Source organism: Drosophila mojavensis, unplaced genomic scaffold, assembly GCF_018153725.1.
Source record: "Drosophila mojavensis isolate 15081-1352.22 unplaced genomic scaffold, ASM1815372v1 contig_81, whole genome shotgun sequence".
NCBI lineage: Eukaryota > Metazoa > Arthropoda > Insecta > Diptera > Drosophilidae > Drosophila > Drosophila mojavensis.
In genome coordinates this window covers 6,103,209-6,122,077 of record NW_025318907.1, presented here as the reverse complement: position 1 = coordinate 6,122,077, position 18,869 = coordinate 6,103,209, and the positions used below count along the sequence as shown (strand labels likewise).

Here is an 18,869-nt window from a genome sequence, read left to right as displayed (position 1 = left end):
AACAACAACAACGACGACGACGACGACGACGACGAAGCACTCAGCACGTTCATTATGGCATTTTGTCAGATACAAAATTCAGATTCTCGGTCGCTCGCTGTATAGCTTGTGTGTGTGTGTGTGAGTGAGCGCGTGTGTGTGTGCTGCTGCTGCTGTGGTTTGTTGCGCGATAAGCATACGGATATGTCAGTTAATTATTTGTTTATATTTTTCCTTTTTTTATATATATATATATGTACATATATATTTTTTATACTTGCATATACAACTACATCTGTTTATTCTTGCAGTGTATGTAATCGTTAGCATATATATATATGTTGTCGCCATTGATATGTGTTGTTTATGTATATATGTACATATATACCTATATGCCACGCTTGTTCTGTTTAAGATTTTATGCTGATTAAAGCAATTCGCGATTCTTCTTTTCAGATTATTTTATTTCCATTTAAGTTCTTTGCAAATGTTTAGAAATTTGTATTTTTAATTGTGTGACAGTGTTTTAAAATTGGTTTTAATTGAGTACTAAATGCTTTGCTTTATAAATACAATTAAAAAACAAAAAATATATACATATATTTCTTGGAAATACAATTATATTTGAAATATTAAAGCTAAATTATATTTTTGTATGACTATATTTTGTCATATTATTATTTTGCTTCATAAAAAAATAATATTAATGAAATAGCATATTAATAATAAGTATGATCGATCGGCAGCTTGAAAAATGTTATTGTGTTATATAATCGATTCATCCAGCGAACTACACTGTACGGCTCATATAAATTTATTTAAGGTTTGAAGAAGATTAAAAATTTTTTTGTTTTATATAAAAAAAAATCGTATGATGTTATAAAAGATCGTATGATGTATTAACTTATAAAACAATTGAATTAGATTAAAACATACAGCATTTCGTCGTAGCATATGGATATACATAGAGGAAATCTAGTTTTTATATGTTTATAATTTATTTTTGATTGAATTAAGATATGGTAAATATGTATATACATGTTATATCTAACTTTACAGCTCTAAGTAAACTCAACTAAATAATAGTAAACTTTTTTCCGCCATCTTCATAATTTTCTATAGTATTTAAATTATATTTTGTTGTAAACTGAAATTCAATTCACTTCATGTCAGCCAAACCCTCAATTATTGTAATTACATATTTGTTGTTGTAGTTTTTGTTTTTTAACAAGTAAATTTAAAGTTTCAAGCTCGCAACTTTTGGAAAATCTTTCAGAAGCCGCCCCCAAATGTGCTCCGCCCTTGTCTTTGTCTGTGTGCGTGAGTGTGTGTGTTTTGCGTGCAGATGTTTTGCAGCAAGTGGCAGTAAGTGCAGCTGCAACTGTTGTCGCTGTGTCAGGCAGCAGCAGCAGCAGCAACGAAACAGGCGACTAGAAAGAAAGCGCAAGCAAAAAAGCTCCACAATACATAATACACACACATACATGCACACACACACACACACACACATAAACAATGCAAGGGGGGAAATTGGACGAAGAAAGCCATAAACCGGTGCACGTTGCAAATCGATGTTGTTGTTGTTGCTCTTCTTGTTGCTGCTGCTGTTGTTGTTGTTGTGTCTGTTGCTGTTGCTGTGCCCGCCCCAGCCCCAGCCCCTGCCACATGCCTCTGGCTCTGCTGCCACTTGGCGATTTCAATGTGCAACACATGCAGCGCACAGCAACTAATCGCAACAGCTGAGCGCCTGTTACGCAGCGTCTGCCAAACACCTGGAATGGGGCTCACAAATTCGGGATAGCCGAAGCGGGAAAAGCAGCCAACATATCCAACACATCCAGCAAACTACACTGTACGAAATTGTAGTTAAGTCTTGAAGCATTTACATATCAAATGTGCATGACGCTTTGGCAACTCAACGTTGCTTTAAGTACATAAATCTCTTTATTGAATAAAATTCAATAGCTGCTCAAAACAAAGTTGTTAAAAAATATAAAAATAAATTAAATATTAGGAGTTAATTTGAAGAATATAAGCAGAACAATTTTTTAAAATTTCGTTGAATTCAATACATGCAAATGATAAATGATCAAACATTAATAACAATTTTATAAATACATTTTTATTTTTATTTCGGAGCTTTGGAGCTTCAAATTATCTTTTTATTTCTTGCAGCTGCTTGAATTTGATTATAAAAAGGGAGAGGGAGGGAGGTAGCGAGAGTTTAAATAGAGCGAGGCAGAGAAATGAATTTTGAAGCCTGGAATTAAGTAAAAGAATATTACTATAATTATAATAATAATTTAACTATTATATTTATTATTATTATTTTTGAAAGTGTTGACAATTCGCTCTAACAAAATGTTGAGGACAAAACTAATATAGTCAATTTAAATATTGATGAGCGACCATATATTTCTATAATTGGTTAGGTAGTCGTAGGCAGTGATAGACTAAACGTACCATAGAGTATATACATATAAAAACAATAAGAGTGATACCAATAAAAGATTAATTAAGCATTAATGAACGATTTAATGAAAAGTTATATAATGAATCATAAAACATCTTATTATATACATGTATATTGTTATTATTTCAATTTAACGTCTCAGTTTTTCATTATTTTACGATAATGTTTGTATTATATGAAGATTGTATTGCTTAAGGAGATATTATACAATTAATTAAAATAAATTTTAATTATTATTTTAATATTATATTTAATATATTTGTAATGTTATATGAATTGTATTTACATTATACATTTTCAATATTTCAAAATAATTTTTAAATTTGTATTATAATAATTTATACCGTTTCTAAAATAATATTCAATTCTGTTTAATTTAAATAATTGCAAATACAATTACAATTTTTGTATACTTAAAATACAAATGTTATAAAATGTTTTTAAGAAAAATATAATTGAACATTTGTTGTTAATTGCCTGCAAAGCGTAATGCGCAATTTTAGCTGCAGCTTTGCGTAAGGGCTGTCTTCTACTTGTTGTTGTTGTTGTTATTAGGGGGATGATTCGCAGCGGCTGGACTTGCATTGAGCGTGGAGCGAGGGTTCAATGCGCGCACTGTCCCAAACTGTGGGAGAGCCAGCGACAGCGACATCAGCAGCAGCAACAACAACAACGGCAACAGCAACAAAAACTACAGCAAGCAGCAAAGCTTTAACAAAAACCTGTTTGCTCACCCAGCAGCAGAGCATCAGACCAGCAGAGCAGAGCAGAGTGGCAGAGAAGGAGATGGGTAGAGGAAGGGGCGATGCAAGAGGAAGGCTGGCAGCATTGACCTCAACTGAGTCAACGACAAAATATGCCAAGTCGCAGGCAAAAGGCAACAGCAGCAGCAGCAGCAGCAGCAGCAGGCAATCGAAATAATGCAGAACATGGTGCGAAATATTTAATACAGAAATGCCACAGCCAAATGGCTAAAAGGAGCTGTTGCCAGTTATAGCTGCTGCTGCTGTTGTTGTTGTTGTTGTTATTGTTATTGTTGTGTTATGTTGTGGTTGCAGTTGCAGTTGCAAGCGAAACCCGTTCCGGAGTCAACACTATCCCAATGCAAAAAGCACACATCACTCGCTGAGGGGCCACCTACATTTGGAGGCCTTAGACAACGGCTAAGCCTAAGCAGAGGCTAACACGCTGCTCGCTCAGCTTAATTGGGTCATTCACTTGCTCGACAAAGCACACACACACACACACATACTGACACACACGCAACATTTGAGCCAAAGCAACTTCCGGTACAAGACGCAGATACGCGAACGAACGAGACGAAGACAACTGACAGACAAACAGAGCGAGAGCAAGAGAGAGGGAGCGAGGGAGAGCGTGCTAGAGTTAAGTAGAAATTTGACTACATGCGCGCGAGTGAGAGGTGAAGCGAGTGAGTGCTCAGCCATGGAAGCGACTCGAAACACGAGCTAAATCTTTAATCTATAAATGTTAGTACAAAGCGACTCGGGCTAATTATGTACTCTTGATGTATCAGGGAATTAATCTTTAACAAGTCTATTATCTAAAGAAGTGAATTCCTCAACTGGAACCACATGATATTTGAACATTTTAGATATTCAAACGAGTTTCAAACTTAACTTGACTTCTATATGATCTACTTTTTAGATAATACCCCAGAATTTAAGATTAATCTTTAAAATAAAATAAATGAAAAGTATTAATGAACTGTGATTTGTATTCTGAGATAAACATATGGCTTTTAAGGTGAATATTTGAAAAAAATATATTTAGTTTTTTTTATTGGTAATATGAAATTAATATTAGAAATAATATTTAATTAAGTGTCATTTATGTGCGCGTTTTTTTTAAATATAGGTAATATTTATTTATATTTTAAAAATATATGAATATTCCAAGTATATACAAATAATCTGTATATTACAGGTAATTACAAATAATCTTTATAATTACTTCAAACAATTATTAATGAAAGAAATTCTTGGCATTTATCTACTTGTACTTTTAAAACATTTCTAGAAACACAGGAAGTTGAAACATAAATATAATTCATAAGCTAATAAATTTTATCTTCAACCACTGACGAATTTATTTATTAAGAAAATGTTAACAAACAAGTAAGAAAGCTCTAGTCGAGACTACTCGACTACGAGATCCCCTGAACCCTTGGAGTAATAGCTATTTCAATAATTTTTCGCGTCTTTCAGCTTACACAAGAAACACGCACACACACACACACACGCACGCACGCACGCACACACAGGCATACATACACACACATACATACACACATATACACACACACACATACACAAACAATTACACAACACACACACAAGCATAAACACGCATGGGCGGCAGTGAGCGCTTACTATGAGAACTTAATTGCTTAATAACTTTTTTGTGGACGTACGATCTTCATGAAACTTTCAGATTATGATTATGACATGGATATGCATGTAATTGCCAAAGCACAAGTCTCTAGTATTTGAAATACGCTTTTTACAAAAGTGAGGGTGAGGGGGTGAATTTAAGGGTGGGGGGTAAATTTTAACAAAAACCGAAATTGTATAAATTGCATATAGGCATACATTAAAATTTTGGAGACTCTAGCAATAAAGGTGTAGAAGATATAATTTTATAACTGGTTTTCGATAAGGTTTTTTATCGATAAAAAAAGATCGGGATGAGTTATCGATTTTTAATGATAAACTTGATATGCGCGCTGTAATTACGAACATTTAAAAAAAATTTTGAAGTCTCTAGCTCTTATATCTTCTGAAATCGACGCGTTCATACATACGGACAGACGGACAGACGGACAGACGGACAGACAGACGGACAGGGCCAAATCAACTCAGCTCGTCGCCCTGATCAAGAATATATATACTTTGTGGGGTCTGCCACGCCTCCTTCTGCCTGTTACATACATTTCAACAAAACCATTATACCCTGATTTCCCATTGAAAATGGGTTCAGGGTATAAAAAAAGGTATTTTTGATAATACTCAGCTGAAATTAGAAGCCACAAAGTAAACAAACAGCTCTTATTATGTTAGCTTTAACTCATATCGTGTTCTACCCCTCTCTCGCTCTCGCACTCCTTCGCTCTCCTTCTCTCTCACTCTCTCACTACTCTCTTCATATTGTACTCTCAAGTATGTGTGTATCTCAGTTCCTTAAATGTTTGATTGATTTGATTGACATTCGGATCGAATGTTAGCTGGGTGCTTGGAGAGTAAGAGAGTAAGATCACTTTCTATTCTAACCCTCTCTCTGCTCCCTGTGTGAGCAACGAAATAAGGATCAAACAAGGACAGCAACGCACAGCAGCAGCAGCAGCAGCAGCCGAGGCAAACACCGAAAAAGAGGGCTAGAGCGAAGCAGAGTCAACAAGAAAAGGCAAATAAAATGTTAACCTAACCAAAGCCGTAAAAACTCAACCGACAACTTTTCGAGTCAGCATACGCTGCCAGCGTCGCTGCCACCGTCGACGTCGACGCCGACAGCAGCAACGGCAGCACATCCATCATTCGTCGTACTGTGCAATGCGAGCTAAACTCCAAAGAAAATCCAGGCAATTGTTTCCAGAGAGCAACAAGAACGGCAGCAACTACAAAGTGCAATCTCAGTTTCGCAAGCGCTCTTTAAATTCGCTATGCTACGAGGGCTGGCACATGTTTTCCTGATTTGGATTTGTCAATACACAATAAAGCTTTTTTAATTTAGAACGCTTTCAAAATTCTCTTCACTTCCATTAGTTTTACTGCCTCCAATTAGCTATTTCGCGTAAATTGAAAATATATTTGGGCTGCCCTCGCACCAATTAAATAATCGCATTAAGCAACACTGATGCCGATGTGTGTCGTTGTTGCTGCTTTTGCTATTGTCGAAGTTAGAGTAGCAGCACTTAAACTGGTCCGCAGCTTGATCTATTTTTAGTTAAACCCAAAGCTTTTGCAAAGCTCTTGCAAAAGTTCACAAAACTCAGCTGCAATCAATGTGAAGTATTTAATGGCCAAGGTCTTTATTGGCCCACCCACACGCACACACGCATTCACGGATACAAGCAAATCCATATACACGCACACACTCATTCTACCAAAAAAAAAAAAATAAGTAAGGAGCTGAAAGCATAGAGAATTACAAATAAGAAGAAGCTTTTGTCACTTACCCAACATTAGCACGGGGCTTGGCGATAATCCAATTTGATTTTTTTCATTAGTTTGTTATTTCAATGAGAGCGACGCGTACATAAACAGCTACGATAAATTTATTAGATTGCACACGACAAAAACAACAACAACATGAGCAGCGCGGAAATCAGTTCAAAATTGCGGCAGCTACCGCTCTCTCCCTCTCTCTATGTGTGCATATGTGTGTGTGCAAAAATCAAAACAAAACACGACAAAAACACACACACACACTCGCATACACAGAACGAGAGCGCGAGAGCGACGGCTACTCAAAGAGCGCAAGCATAGAAAAAGAACAGCAACAACAAATTAAGCTGCGATCGCTGCTGTACAGTGTTGTTGTTTTTGTTTCTGCTGGAGCTGATGCTGATGCTTATGTTGTTGTGGATTTTTATGGCTGCCTTTTGTTTTGACTGCAACATGTTGAATGTTGCAGCCAAGTCACACAAACACACACTCTTACAATAAAACACACACGCACTCACAGCGTCCAGCGACAGGCCCTAACGGTAAATGTTAAAACTCTAGCAGCGCATAACTGAAACTTGCAATATACAAACGAATTTATTTAATCAGCAGCATTTGATTTAATTAACGCATTTAATAAATGCAATTCAGACGGAAGGTTTTTTTTTTTTTTTTTTTGCAACGAAAGGACGCGCGCTTAAGAACTCACAAATGCATTGGAAGCCATAGAATTTTTAATATTTTATATATTTAATTGGTTGCTTACTTTATTGAACACACACATTGAACATTAAACGTACACAGGTTTGTTTGTTTGTTAGATGTTCATTTCGTTAAACGTAAATATCCGCGACAAATGTACGAAACACCAAAAATGGTATAAAAAAACACCGCGTACGTGCTCTGCATACAACAGAAAAAAAAGCGGCACTGACGTTGTGTGACCGTATTCGGTGAAGCGTGAATTACCACAGTGCGACCAGAGCCCAGAAGAAACGCCGAATTACGGAACAGTGCTGTAAAGGGCCAACAGAAATATTGTTTCCCTCGCGTTGAGAGCATATTATTTTTCTCTAGCTATAATATACGTAAACCACATTAGTTTCTATGAGATTGTTTTATTATTTTCCATCAAATTGACAATATTATTCTGATGCTCCTTTTTATTGGTCTTGGAATTGTTTCGCCGCTGCAAAATACCACTAACCAGAGAACACATAGACCGGACAAGTAGTGTAAAGCGTTTTGCACACTTTTTTTCGGGAGTTATCTCCCAGACACTTCGTATTTGCTCGGCTCTTCACTTTTTGGGTTCGAGCTACGAAAACATACGAAAGCACAATCATTTCGCTTCATGCGCTCGACCGAGATGGTCGACTGTTGAACAAAGGATCCAGCTGCGCTGAATGTTTCCCTTGCTCTCTCTCTCTCACGATGCTCTCTGCTCTCTCAAATATGTATATGTATGTATGCATTTGAGCACAAGCAGCGCTCACAAATTGAAATTTCTTCGCAGCGAGAGCCCATGCCTACCCTTATGTGTGAAGAGTATACCGAACTTTTCAAACCGTTTGCCATGCGTTTTCGTTATTATTTGTGGGAAGGGTATGAAGGCGTTGGTGCGCATAATGAAAATGTTTTCGCGACGAGCATGCACACACACACTGTCCCTTGCTACATGTACTATGTACTGCATGTGAGCACAAGTACGCTAACGAAAATTGAAATTTCTTCGCAGCGAGAACCCATGCCTTCCCTTCTGAGTGAAGAGTATTCCGAACTCTTCAAGCCGTTTGCCATGCGTTTTCGTTATTATTTGTGGGAAGAGTATGAAAGCGTTGGTGCGCATAATGAAAATGTTTTCGCGACGAGCATGCACACACACACTTACAGTATGCTACATGTACTATGAGCATTTGTATGCCTGTGTGCGAAGCTCTTGCTGCCTGTAGCAATTTTAAATCCCAGCATTTGCATTTGGTCGATCTTGTGAAGTGCTCACATACATATGTATGTATGTATGTATATACATTTGATTGTGTGTACGCATGGGAGGCGCTGCTCACAATTTTGGGATATAACTTGTAGAAGCACTTGTATGCCTGTGTGCCTTTACATGTGCGTGTGTGTATGTGTTTGTATGTATGCATGGGAGATGAACATTGGCGTGTGCCTCCCTCAACTTAGAATGGTGTGAACGATTTTGGGCTTTGATTGAAGATGCGCGCTTATGTTTAAGTACCTGTTTTGATTCAATGATCGTCGGTTTACCTATCAGAATGAATGTTTTTTAAAAATGTGGTACCTGATTAATCCAAATTTTTGTAAAAATTATCAATTTGACCTATTTACGTATTCATCTTTTTAAAAAGGTGTCAAATTGACCTACATATGTATGCACAAGTGCAAGGGTTAAAAAAACACATCCCATTTTGCCCATTGGAATTAATCAGGTACCACATTTTTAAAAAACATTCATTCTGATAGGTAAACCCACGATCATTGAATCAAAACAGGTACTTAAACATAAGCGCGCCTCTTCAATCAAAGCCCAAAATCGTTCACACCATTCTAAGTTGAGGGAGGCACACGCCAATGTTCATCTCCCATGCATACATACAAACACATACACACACGCACATGTAAAGGCACACAGGCATACAAGTGCTTCTACAAGTTATATCCCAAAATTGTGAGCAGCGCCTCCCATGCGTACACACAATCAAATGTATATACATACATACATACATATGTATGTGAGCACTTCACAAGATCGACCAAATGCAAATGCTGGGATTTAAAATTGCTACAGGCAGCAAGAGCTTCGCACACAGGCATACAAATGCTCATAGTACATGTAGCATACTGTAAGTGTGTGTGTGCATGCTCGTCGCGAAAACATTTTCATTATGCGCACCAACGCTTTCATACTCTTCCCACAAATAATAACGAAAACGCATGGCAAACGGCTTGAAGAGTTCGGAATACTCTTCACTCAGAAGGGAAGGCATGGGTTCTCGCTGCGAAGAAATTTCAATTTTCGTTAGCGTACTTGTGCTCACATGCAGTACATAGTACATGTAGCAAGGGACAGTGTGTGTGTGCATGCTCGTCGCGAAAACATTTTCATTATGCGCACCAACGCCTTCATACCCTTCCCACAAATAATAACGAAAACGCATGGCAAACGGTTTGAAAAGTTCGGTATACTCTTCACACATAAGGGTAGGCATGGGCTCTCGCTGCGAAGAAATTTCAATTTGTGAGCGCTGCTTGTGCTCAAATGCATACATACATATACATATTTGAGAGAGCAGAGAGCATCGTGAGAGAGAGAGAGCAAGGGAAACATTCAGCGCAGCTGGATCCTTTGTTCAACAGTCGACCATCTCGGTCGAGCGCATGAAGCGAAATGATTGTGCTTTCGTATGTTTTCGTAGCTCGAACCCAAAAAGTGAAGAGCCGAGCAAATACGAAGTGTCTGGGAGATAACTCCCGAAAAAAAGTGTGCAAAACGCTTTACACTACTTGTCCGGTCTATGTGTTCTCTGGTTAGTGAAAATACCAAAACATGCAACGGTCTGGCAGCCTTCTTCACACAGCTGTTTCAGTTTGCGAAATTTTCATTTCATATTTGTTTTTGTTTTGCATTTACGTAGTTTGTTTTGTTTCGGGTTTCCTTAAGTTCGCTTTTTAAATGTAAACATGAACAACGACTGGCCTGCTGATGATGCTGAAATCGATCTGGCATTAAATGATGAGGCCCTGGGCAAGCTACTTGATACACCAACCAAATCAGAGCCAAAAGTGATCTCTGAATGCGTTGGCTTCGATGAGAGCGCAGGTAACAGTTGGCTTTACCCGAGCAATTTACCGCTTCGCTCGTATCAGCACAGCATTGTGCAGGCGGCACTTTATCGCAACACGCTGGTTGTGCTGCCCACTGGACTGGGAAAGACCTTCATTGCAGCAGTTGTGATGTACAATTTGCATCGATGGTATCCCGAGAGCAAATTGATTTTCATGGCACCAACTCGTCCGCTGGTGGCTCAGCAGATCGCCGCGTGCCAAAAGATAATGCCCTTTTGCCCGGAGGACACAGTGGAGCTGACTGGACGTCTGCCGCGTGCCAAGCGCGCGGAATTGTGGGCGACCAAGCGCGTCTTCTTTGCCACGCCCCAAGTGGTGCAATCGGATATGCTAGACACGGGCGATGGGTTGCAATTCCCCTACATGTCCATCAAATTGCTCGTTGTGGACGAGGCGCACAGGGCCAAGGGACGATATGCATACACGCAGGTTCAATAATCAAGAAACACATTAAAGATAAATATACAATTATAAAATGAAAAATTATTCTACCAGGTAACGGACTCGCTTATGGCTCGCAATCCTTACTTCCGCATGCTCGCTCTGTCTGCAACGCCAGGGCGCACCATGGAGGACGTGGCTGCTGTCTGCCGCAATCTGTACATCTCCCATCTCGAAGTGCGCTGGGATGACTCCATAGACGTGCGACAGTATGTGCACAAGCGTAGCATGCGCACAATTGTGGTGCCCCTCAATGATCGAATCAAGGAGCCGCGTGCAGAGCTTTTGCAAATCATTGATCCTTATCTGCGTCAGCTGATTACAGCAAATGTCCTCAAGGGAGCTCGTGGTAATATTTCGCGCAACAATCTGCTCTTCGACCAGAGCCGCTATCAGGAGCACGTAGCCCGGGGTGAACGTCATCCGGAGCACAGCTTGATTGTCAGCAACTTTGCTATGTGCATTAGTTTGTATCATGCGCTGGAGCTGCTCGAGCGCCATGGCCTGCGCGTCTTTGTGAACAACTTTGATGCAGATGAGAATGGAAGGGATAAGTTTGTACTAAAGGATCCTGCGCTTAGGGAGCTGGTGGAGAAGGTTCGCCAAGAGCTGGGTGCTAATCCACTAGAGCACTCGACGCACGCCATGACCAATGGGCAGGTGGCGCCGCTTCCTGCTAGCCTGGACTTTGGCCATCCCAAGTACGAGCAGGCGAGACAAGTGCTCTTAACGCATTTCGAGGTGGTTTCTATTGCCTATTGACGATTGTCCAGTTGATTGACTAACGATGCCTTGTTTCAGTCCCATCCAGATTCGCGTGCGATCGTCTTCTGCGAGTATCGTGAGTCCGTGATGCTGATTCAACGTTTACTACTGCAGCATAGGCCGGTGCTGCGTCCGCGCTGCTTTGTGGGCCAAAGCTCAGGAACCAATGGAATCTGCGCCTTAACCCAAAAGGAGCAGCTGCAAATTATGTCGGACTTTCGTCAAGGCGTGAGCAACGTGCTGGTGGCCACGTCCATTGGCGAGGAGGGCCTGGATGTAGGTGAGGTGGAGCTGATTGTGTGCTTCGACATCTGCAGCTCGAATCCGACACGATTCGTGCAGCGCATCGGGCGCACTGGCAGGCAGAAGAAAGGCGATGTTGTCATGCTGGTCACGGACGGACGAGAGCAGCAGCTGCTCAAGGAAATGCTGGCCAACAAGGATCAAATGAATCGCAAGCTGCTGCAGTCGACGTTGGTCAAGAGCGCTTTGTACCCACACTCGCCACGCCTCGTGCCGCCTCAATTTCATCCGCGGTGCGAACAGCGCCTCATGGAATCCATTAAGCCCAAGCCGCAGACGCCTTCGCCCAAAGCAAAGGGACGCAAGCAGCCCGTACAGCCGACGGTGAAATGCCACGATCTGCGCAGGTATTTCACGCAGACCCAAGACAAATTCCTGCAGGGCGAACCCGCATACAAAGTGAGCGAGGCCTCACAGCGGCTGCTGCAGGAGCAGGCGGCGCGGCAGAGCGTGCCGATCAAGAGCTTTCTGCTGGATACGCAGGAGAACAATGAACCGATTGAGGCAACTCCTCCATCAGCAGCTAGCAGCGGCAGTCAGGAGCAGGTGCAGCGGCTGCGCAGGATGACGCGACTGCTGCAGGCAGCAAAACCTTTGGTCAGCGACTCGCAACGCAACCAGGATCTGGTGGCACAGTTGCAGGACAAGCAGCTTCCCACTGCGCTCAAGTTCTACCTGATCGAATGCAATGCGCACTTTGTGCGGGATATTCATGCCAAGATGCTGGAGCAACTGCAGCGTGAGCTGCCAGCAGCGCGCCTGAACTCCAGGCAGCAACGGACGCGAAAGATCTACGAGCTGCTGCAGTCGGTTTGCGGCGATCACTTGGAGCGGCTCTTAGAACAAGCCGAATCCAGCTGTGCAGAGCTCACGCTGAAGGATCTGCTGCAGCCCCTGGATGAGCAACCCGTGTTCGAAAGAGTCTGCACGGATATATTTGAGGGGCTGCAGGAGAGGGGCATTTGTGCGGATAACCATGAGATGCTGCAGCAGGAGTGGGAGCAGCTGGAGCTGCGCCGCCTGGAGCAGACCATGAAAGAGCAGCTAGATAATGAGGCGACAAGTCTGTACGAGGACTGGCAGGACGAGGAGATAGCCGAAGACGATTGCCTGCCAACCACTGAGGTCTCCACCTCGGTATATCAAAGCCAATGGGCGGAGACAACACGACGCAGCTCCACGCCGTTGCATGTGCGGCGGAGTCCTTCCGCCGTAGACTCCACCCAGCTGAGCACCAACCTGAGCCGACTCAATTGCCTGATGAACGCGGCAAGCACGCCACTGCAGAAGAATAAACAAAATAAGAGGTCCTTGCTGGACGAGCTGGATGAAGATCTGTCGACCTTCGATCAGCTGGCGGAGCAGCAGGAGGCAGTTGCAGTAGAGGCCACGCCGGAAGCGCTCGACTTGGATCTCAATGATTTCCTAGAGCCGCTGCCCGAGGAGCAGCTGCTGCAGCAGAAGGAGAGTCAGGTGGACGAAGGGGTTGGCTTTAAAGAGAATCCAGCTGAGGCTATTGACGAGCAGAAGCCGAGTCCAGCTAAGGAAATGCAGCCAGAAGTTGTAACCCCGCCGCGCAATCTTTCTCCTGACATCTTCGCAGAGGATTCCTCATCGCCTTGGAAGCCAACAACGACTGCTCCAGCTATGAGCTTAGCCGCCAAATTAGCAGCAAAATCCACAGTTGCGCCTCTGACTGCGGCGGCTAACCGTACGCCGGAACGTGCGCCCGCCCCGCCCTCTGCTCAGCTCAAGTCGCCAAGTATTTTCGAGAACTATCTGCGTCGCATGCGAGGCCGCGGGCATTTGTCCAAAGAGGCGCAGCGCATACACAGCATGACCAGCATGACCAACATGACCAGCATGGCAGCTGCTAAGCCACCTGAGCTAGAAGAGGACTCACCGATTGTGCGACGTCGACCAGGCAAGCGCAAGATCTATGACATATCCGATGAGGACAAGGCGGAGGTAACGCAGATCCTGGAGGAGGACAGCTTTCAGGAGGTGCCTGCTACGCAGTTGGTAAGTGCAGCAGTCGTTTACCTTATTCTTAGACTCATTCAGTCATTATATTGTAGCCAGAGCTACGAACGCCTCCGCGTCGCAAACGCGCCAAGTTCAACGAATTCGTTCTGCAGGAGGCAGACCAAAGCGGATCCGATCACGAAGAGGACGAGGAAGCGGAACGCAGCTATGGTGTCTATCTAAAAGACTCTGTCATAGTCTCCAGCGATGATGAGGGGCACAATGACACCACCACGCATGCCATGTACCTGCAGGGCATTAGGTAGGTTTGCCACTCCACTACTCCACTGAACAAGCTTTAACTAAATTCTTCTCATGTCGCCTTCTTTAATAGGAGTCCTGTGCATCGTCCTGGCGCCTTCAAGATACCAGCGCCGCGTCGGTTCGATGATGAGTTCATCTACTCGCAGCCTGTGGAGCTTGAGCCGTCGCAATATTTGCCCAGCTCGTTCGTGGTAAATGATGACAGCGCTGTCAAAGAGGATTCGCACAACGTATCCGAGTGTCCGTTGGAGCGCGCCGAGCGCATACTGAAGGAACAGCGGCGCCAGCGACGGCGCCAACGGGAAGGAGGAGGTGTCCCTGAGCCAACAACTGTAGCTGCGCGAAGCAAGCGACGACGCATCCAAACAATCAGCGATTCCAGTGAAGAGGAGGATGTGATCTTTTTGAACTGACTGACCCACTGATCGAGCTGTGCTTAATCTCAGTGTCAAGTCCCTGACTACTCTCATACCCTCTTAAAAATTTAGTTTTCGTTTGTGATTTAACGCATAAGTTGAAGTACTTTATTTTATGTGTTTTATAATACTTTGGTTTGTAGTTTACGGTTATTCTGTCAGTTGCCATTTAGCTTGAAAGAGAGCAAAAATAAGAATTGCATTCCGTTAGTTTTAAGTCTTGTGCAAAAGTACCTCAAATCAAATCTGTTAATGTTCCATGTATAGATATTATGTTTGCTCATATTTGTATAGGTAGTATAAAAATAATTATGTTTTATACACATTTTGTAAATACTATGTGTTTTTAATTGACGCTATCTATTTTTTCTAGTTTCCAGATTTATAATGGAGTAAATCATAGCAATTGGAATCAATTTTCTTTGGAACTATATAAGATTCAAATTTCCAAAATTTATTGAAAAAGCTTTCTACACTCGTTGGATTTAGTAATATCATTTCTGAACTGCCAAATATGGTATTTCCTTATCTGATAAGTTCCTAGAGAAGTCAGGAAACTTTTCTACTTATAAAACTCTGTTTTTAAAGTGTAGCTGATAAGCATACATGATGGACCTATATGAAGACCAATTAATTGTATACAAAATAACATTTTATTTTTGCATGATGATATCTCCATCCTTAGTAAAAGGTTTGCTAGTCTTTGCACTTTTAAAATAGTTAGATAACTATGGAAAGCAATACGATATTTATGAAATACAACAAATTACAAAACATCTAACTTAAGATCTGAGTGAGACTCATGGTAAATGTTCCTCGTATGTCTAGTCCAAATTAGTTCAGCTCACCTGTTTCTAAACCAAGTAGCTTCTGGTGGGCGTCTGGTAGTCGCTGGCTATCGGCTTGAAGGTCGTGTTATGGCGCTGCTTGTACAGATCCCTGGGCTGGACGTACAGTTCCTTAAAGTCCTCGCTGCTCACATGCCGGCTCGAGGACTGGCCCAGGCAGGTGCCCGCACCCTGGCCACGGAGCTGCACCTCCGACTCGTAGATGTTGTCAACTAAGGCCTGACGTGATTTGGCCGTGGGGCGTCTTCTGCCCTTCTGGCTGAAGGTCTGTGAGGACAGCGAGCTGTCCAGTCTGGCCTTCCGCGAAGCAATGCCCGTGCAGGTGAGTATGATGCCCAGCAGAACACTGAACTCCACCAAGGCCAGGACCAAGCTGGCAGCTAGAAATATGCCATACTGCTCCCGATACCAGCTGTCCAGATGCACCAGACAGGACTCTGTGTAGCGCTCCCGCTCGTACACAGAGCGCTCCAGTGCCTGACACTGTGTCTCGTTGGCGGGCTTGGGATCGAGGAAGGCCAATGGCTGTGGTGCATTGGCCAAGACACAGCAGCTCAGGGGCACTGGCCAATTGCGTTGCCCATAGCTCTGGAGGCGCCACAGCGAGGTGTCGTAGTCGAGCGAGCTGCGCATGCCGCAGCAGCCGAAGCGGGTCTGGGCCAGGTCCATGGCATTGGTGAACTGCTCCTGGCCGGGCACGCCATAATTGCGCTGCAAGGCCTTCACCATCTGCGCCTCGTCCAGGCTAATGCCCAGGCAGTGCGGCCAGAGCGTGATGGCCAAGCAGATGATCGACTCCGCCAAGAGCAGCACCACCACGCTCAAAAAGTAGACACTGAGGAAGCAATAGGTGTGCAGGCAGCTAGCCCACAAGCCCAGCACGGAGGCCAGCACGGCCACAAACCCAGCTACGGCCAGGCCCAAGGCGATGTAGTAGAGCAGCGGCTGGGGCAGCGAACTGAGCTGCTCGCTGGGCGCGGCCAGAAGGCGCGAGAGCAGAATGCGCTTGTTGTCCGTGTAGAGATAACAGCCAGCCACAATCAGCAGTGTGCCACAGAGCTAGAGGGAGAGAGAGAGAGAGAGAGAGAGAGAGAGAGAGAGTGTGTGTGAGAAAGAGAGGGAGGCAACTCATATTGTTATTATTATTTCGAGTTGTGTGAAAAGCTTGAGGTCTGCGCTCACGCAACGGAAGTTGGAGCTCGTTGGCTCCATTACAACCACCTTCTCCGCCCAAAAATTAGTTATTACCTGTTTTCAAATACCCTATAATCAGTACAAATTAGCCGAAAGGCGTATTATTTTACGAGGTAAATGCTCGAACTAATATGGAATATAGACTATAAAATAGGAGTAAAATATAAGCATTTTGAATTCTTTGTTTTCATATGATCGTAAGGCTGTTCTGTACATATAAGTATGAAAGAGTAAAGACTTTCCCATATGAAAAGTTATACTACCCAATAATCAATTAGACATTTTATGAGGTATATTGCTCATAACTTTTATCTTTATGGCTTCAGTGACGTATTTATTTATTCTTTTCACTCGCACAATTAGTATTAAAGCAAAGATTTCAATGAACAATATTTTCAAAATATTGAAAAATAGTAAAAGGAAAATAAGGGGTATCTCTCGGAGTGGAAGGCCTTTTAAGCTAATTATCCGGTGCCAAGCTGCGCCTGCGCCATGTCCGCCTCTTTCACAGCCAAAAAGAGTTGGCAAAAAAAAAACTTTTGAGCTGCTCCTCTTCTCTTCCACCCACACCTCCTCCGCCCACCTGTCCAATTCAAATGGCTTTCAATCAGCCAAGCATAACCAAAATAAAAACAAAGTCGACCAAATGAAAAATAAACAAATGGAGTAAAATGGAAGAGAGGCGATATGTGTATGCTCTAACAATATCAAAAGAGTGGTAAGAAGATAGGAGAGAAGTGGACTTCAGATAAGATAAGTGTAAGAACTGATCTTGTGTCAACTATTTGATAGTTTAGGTTACTTGAAAAATCTCTACGTACTGTAAGGTCGGGAAAACCTATAATAAATAATAATGTTTGTAAGAGACTTCCAATTCAAGGAAATCCTAAAGATGGAACTAATAAAGTTTTCATTGGCTCAAAAGAAAACTCTAGAAAAACTATTGTTATGAAACTATTTTGAATGTTTTTAAAATGAGTTCTATACAGAATACAGAAACATCAGATAAGTTTTCGGAAGAAGAACTTAATATAATATTAAGATTTTAAGTTTACTGAGGAAAAGAGTATTAAATAAATCTTTATATTTCTTTTAATAATAGATTTTGATAGTAAAATTCCAGCCTTATATGAGTCAATTTTTAGAATATTTTTGAAAAGTTGTATTTTCCCCTTAGCACATAATCAATATACCCTTAAGTTCACACCCAACTGAACTGCAACAAATAAAGTTTTACAAGTATAGGGCCCAGATTTCACCCAATATATATACATTATATATGTATATACCTATGTACACATATCCGCACAAAACTCACCAAAAATAAAAAATTGCAAAAGTTGAGCACAAATTTGTGATTGAAACAGCGCCCCATCTTTGGAGTCGTGTGGGTGTTGCTTAATTAATTAAGTGAATTTGTACACAATTGAGCGGTCAGCGTTGTGGGGCATGTGGCAAGCTAAGCTGGTGGTTGCACATAGAGTGTGTTTATCATTTTATGTCATTGCTGCAGCTGTTTTAGCTTTATAGTTCAAAAAAAGCACAAAATGTATAGATCGAAGTTTTTAAAATTTCAACGGTTTTTCTCTCAAACAAACTAACGACGCGCTTGACGGCTAAACAATGACTGAAGAGCTCAAAACTAGATGCGGCAGCACAAATGTTGTTGCCCCAACTTGTGGCACGTTGCTCGCGCCTGAATTTCGAGCAGAGCCCAGCCAAGCTCCGACGCTCACGTCTCTGTTATATGATCGGGGGCTCACGTTCTTCCTCTCCCTCTCTCTCTCTCTCTCTCTGTCTCTCTCTCTCTTTCTCTCACTCTCTTATGCACTCTCTCAGTGCCTGTCATACTCTCCCGCTCTCGCTCTTTTGATCTGTCGCGTCTGCAGCTGCAGTCAAATGGAACCGCTTGTAAACAATAGAGCAACAACAACAATTACAGTCATGGGAGATGGTCAGAACTCTGCATGGAGGAAAACTTGTTGGACAGGCTTATCTTTCTATGAGCGAGGGCTGCTAATAGACCCATTTTTTATTACATATATAAAATGTTTATTTAAATAAATAAATAAAAGTTCATTGGTAATATTATATATTTAGTTCAATT

The 18,869-nt window shown here is 42.3% G+C and overlaps 3 protein-coding genes across 3 annotated transcripts in view; 1 reads left to right on the top strand and 2 right to left on the bottom strand.

Moving 5' to 3' along the window:
- LOC6580858 (neurogenic protein mastermind) overlaps positions 1–7,566 on the bottom strand; it is a 92,795-nt gene extending 85,229 nt beyond the window's left edge. The window contains exons 1-2 of the mRNA XM_002006621.4: positions 7,403–7,566; positions 6,648–6,735 (exon numbers count right to left, since the gene is read on the bottom strand). The gene's annotated coding sequence lies outside the window, so the exon portion shown is untranslated. The remainder of the gene's footprint in view (positions 1–6,647; positions 6,736–7,402) is intronic.
- Positions 7,567–10,281: 2,715 nt separating this feature from the next.
- Positions 10,282–15,054, top strand: LOC6580853. Its single transcript, XM_002006616.4, has 5 exons — positions 10,282–10,935; positions 11,002–11,688; positions 11,749–14,037; positions 14,094–14,302; positions 14,375–15,054. Exons 1-5 carry the CDS (start codon positions 10,342–10,344, stop codon positions 14,715–14,717), a joined length of 4,122 nt encoding a protein of 1,373 aa, XP_002006652.2. The 5' UTR covers positions 10,282–10,341; the 3' UTR covers positions 14,718–15,054.
- On the bottom strand, positions 14,806–18,375 carry LOC6580852 (tetraspanin-11). Its single transcript, XM_002006615.3, has 3 exons — positions 18,081–18,375; positions 15,569–16,627; positions 14,806–14,893 (listed from the first exon to the last, which is right to left on the bottom strand). The coding sequence occupies exons 1-2, from the start codon at positions 18,135–18,137 to the stop codon at positions 15,575–15,577; spliced, it is 1,110 nt and encodes a 369-aa protein (XP_002006651.2). The 5' UTR covers positions 18,138–18,375; the 3' UTR covers positions 14,806–14,893; positions 15,569–15,574.
- Between the last annotated feature and the right edge of the window lie 494 nt (positions 18,376–18,869).

What these genes read in the sequence shown, in the direction of transcription:
- LOC6580853 (XM_002006616.4), top strand. Translation starts at nt 10,342, where the DNA reads ATGAACAACGACTGGCCTGCTGATGATGCTGAAATCGATCTGGCATTA. An exon ending in TGCTCTTAACGCATTTCGAG is followed by an intron (nt 11,689 to 11,748) that starts GTGGTTTCTATT and finishes GCCTTGTTTCAG; the next exon opens with TCCCATCCAGATTCGCGTGC. An exon ending in ATGTACCTGCAGGGCATTAG is followed by an intron (nt 14,303 to 14,374) that starts GTAGGTTTGCCA and finishes CTTCTTTAATAG; the next exon opens with GAGTCCTGTGCATCGTCCTG.
- LOC6580852 (XM_002006615.3), bottom strand. Translation starts at nt 18,137, where the DNA reads ATGGGGCGCTGTTTCAATCACAAATTTGTGCTCAACTTTTGCAATTTT. An exon ending in TTTGCAATTTTTTATTTTTG is followed by an intron (nt 16,628 to 18,080) that starts GTGAGTTTTGTG and finishes CTCTCCCTCTAG; the next exon opens with CTCTGTGGCACACTGCTGAT.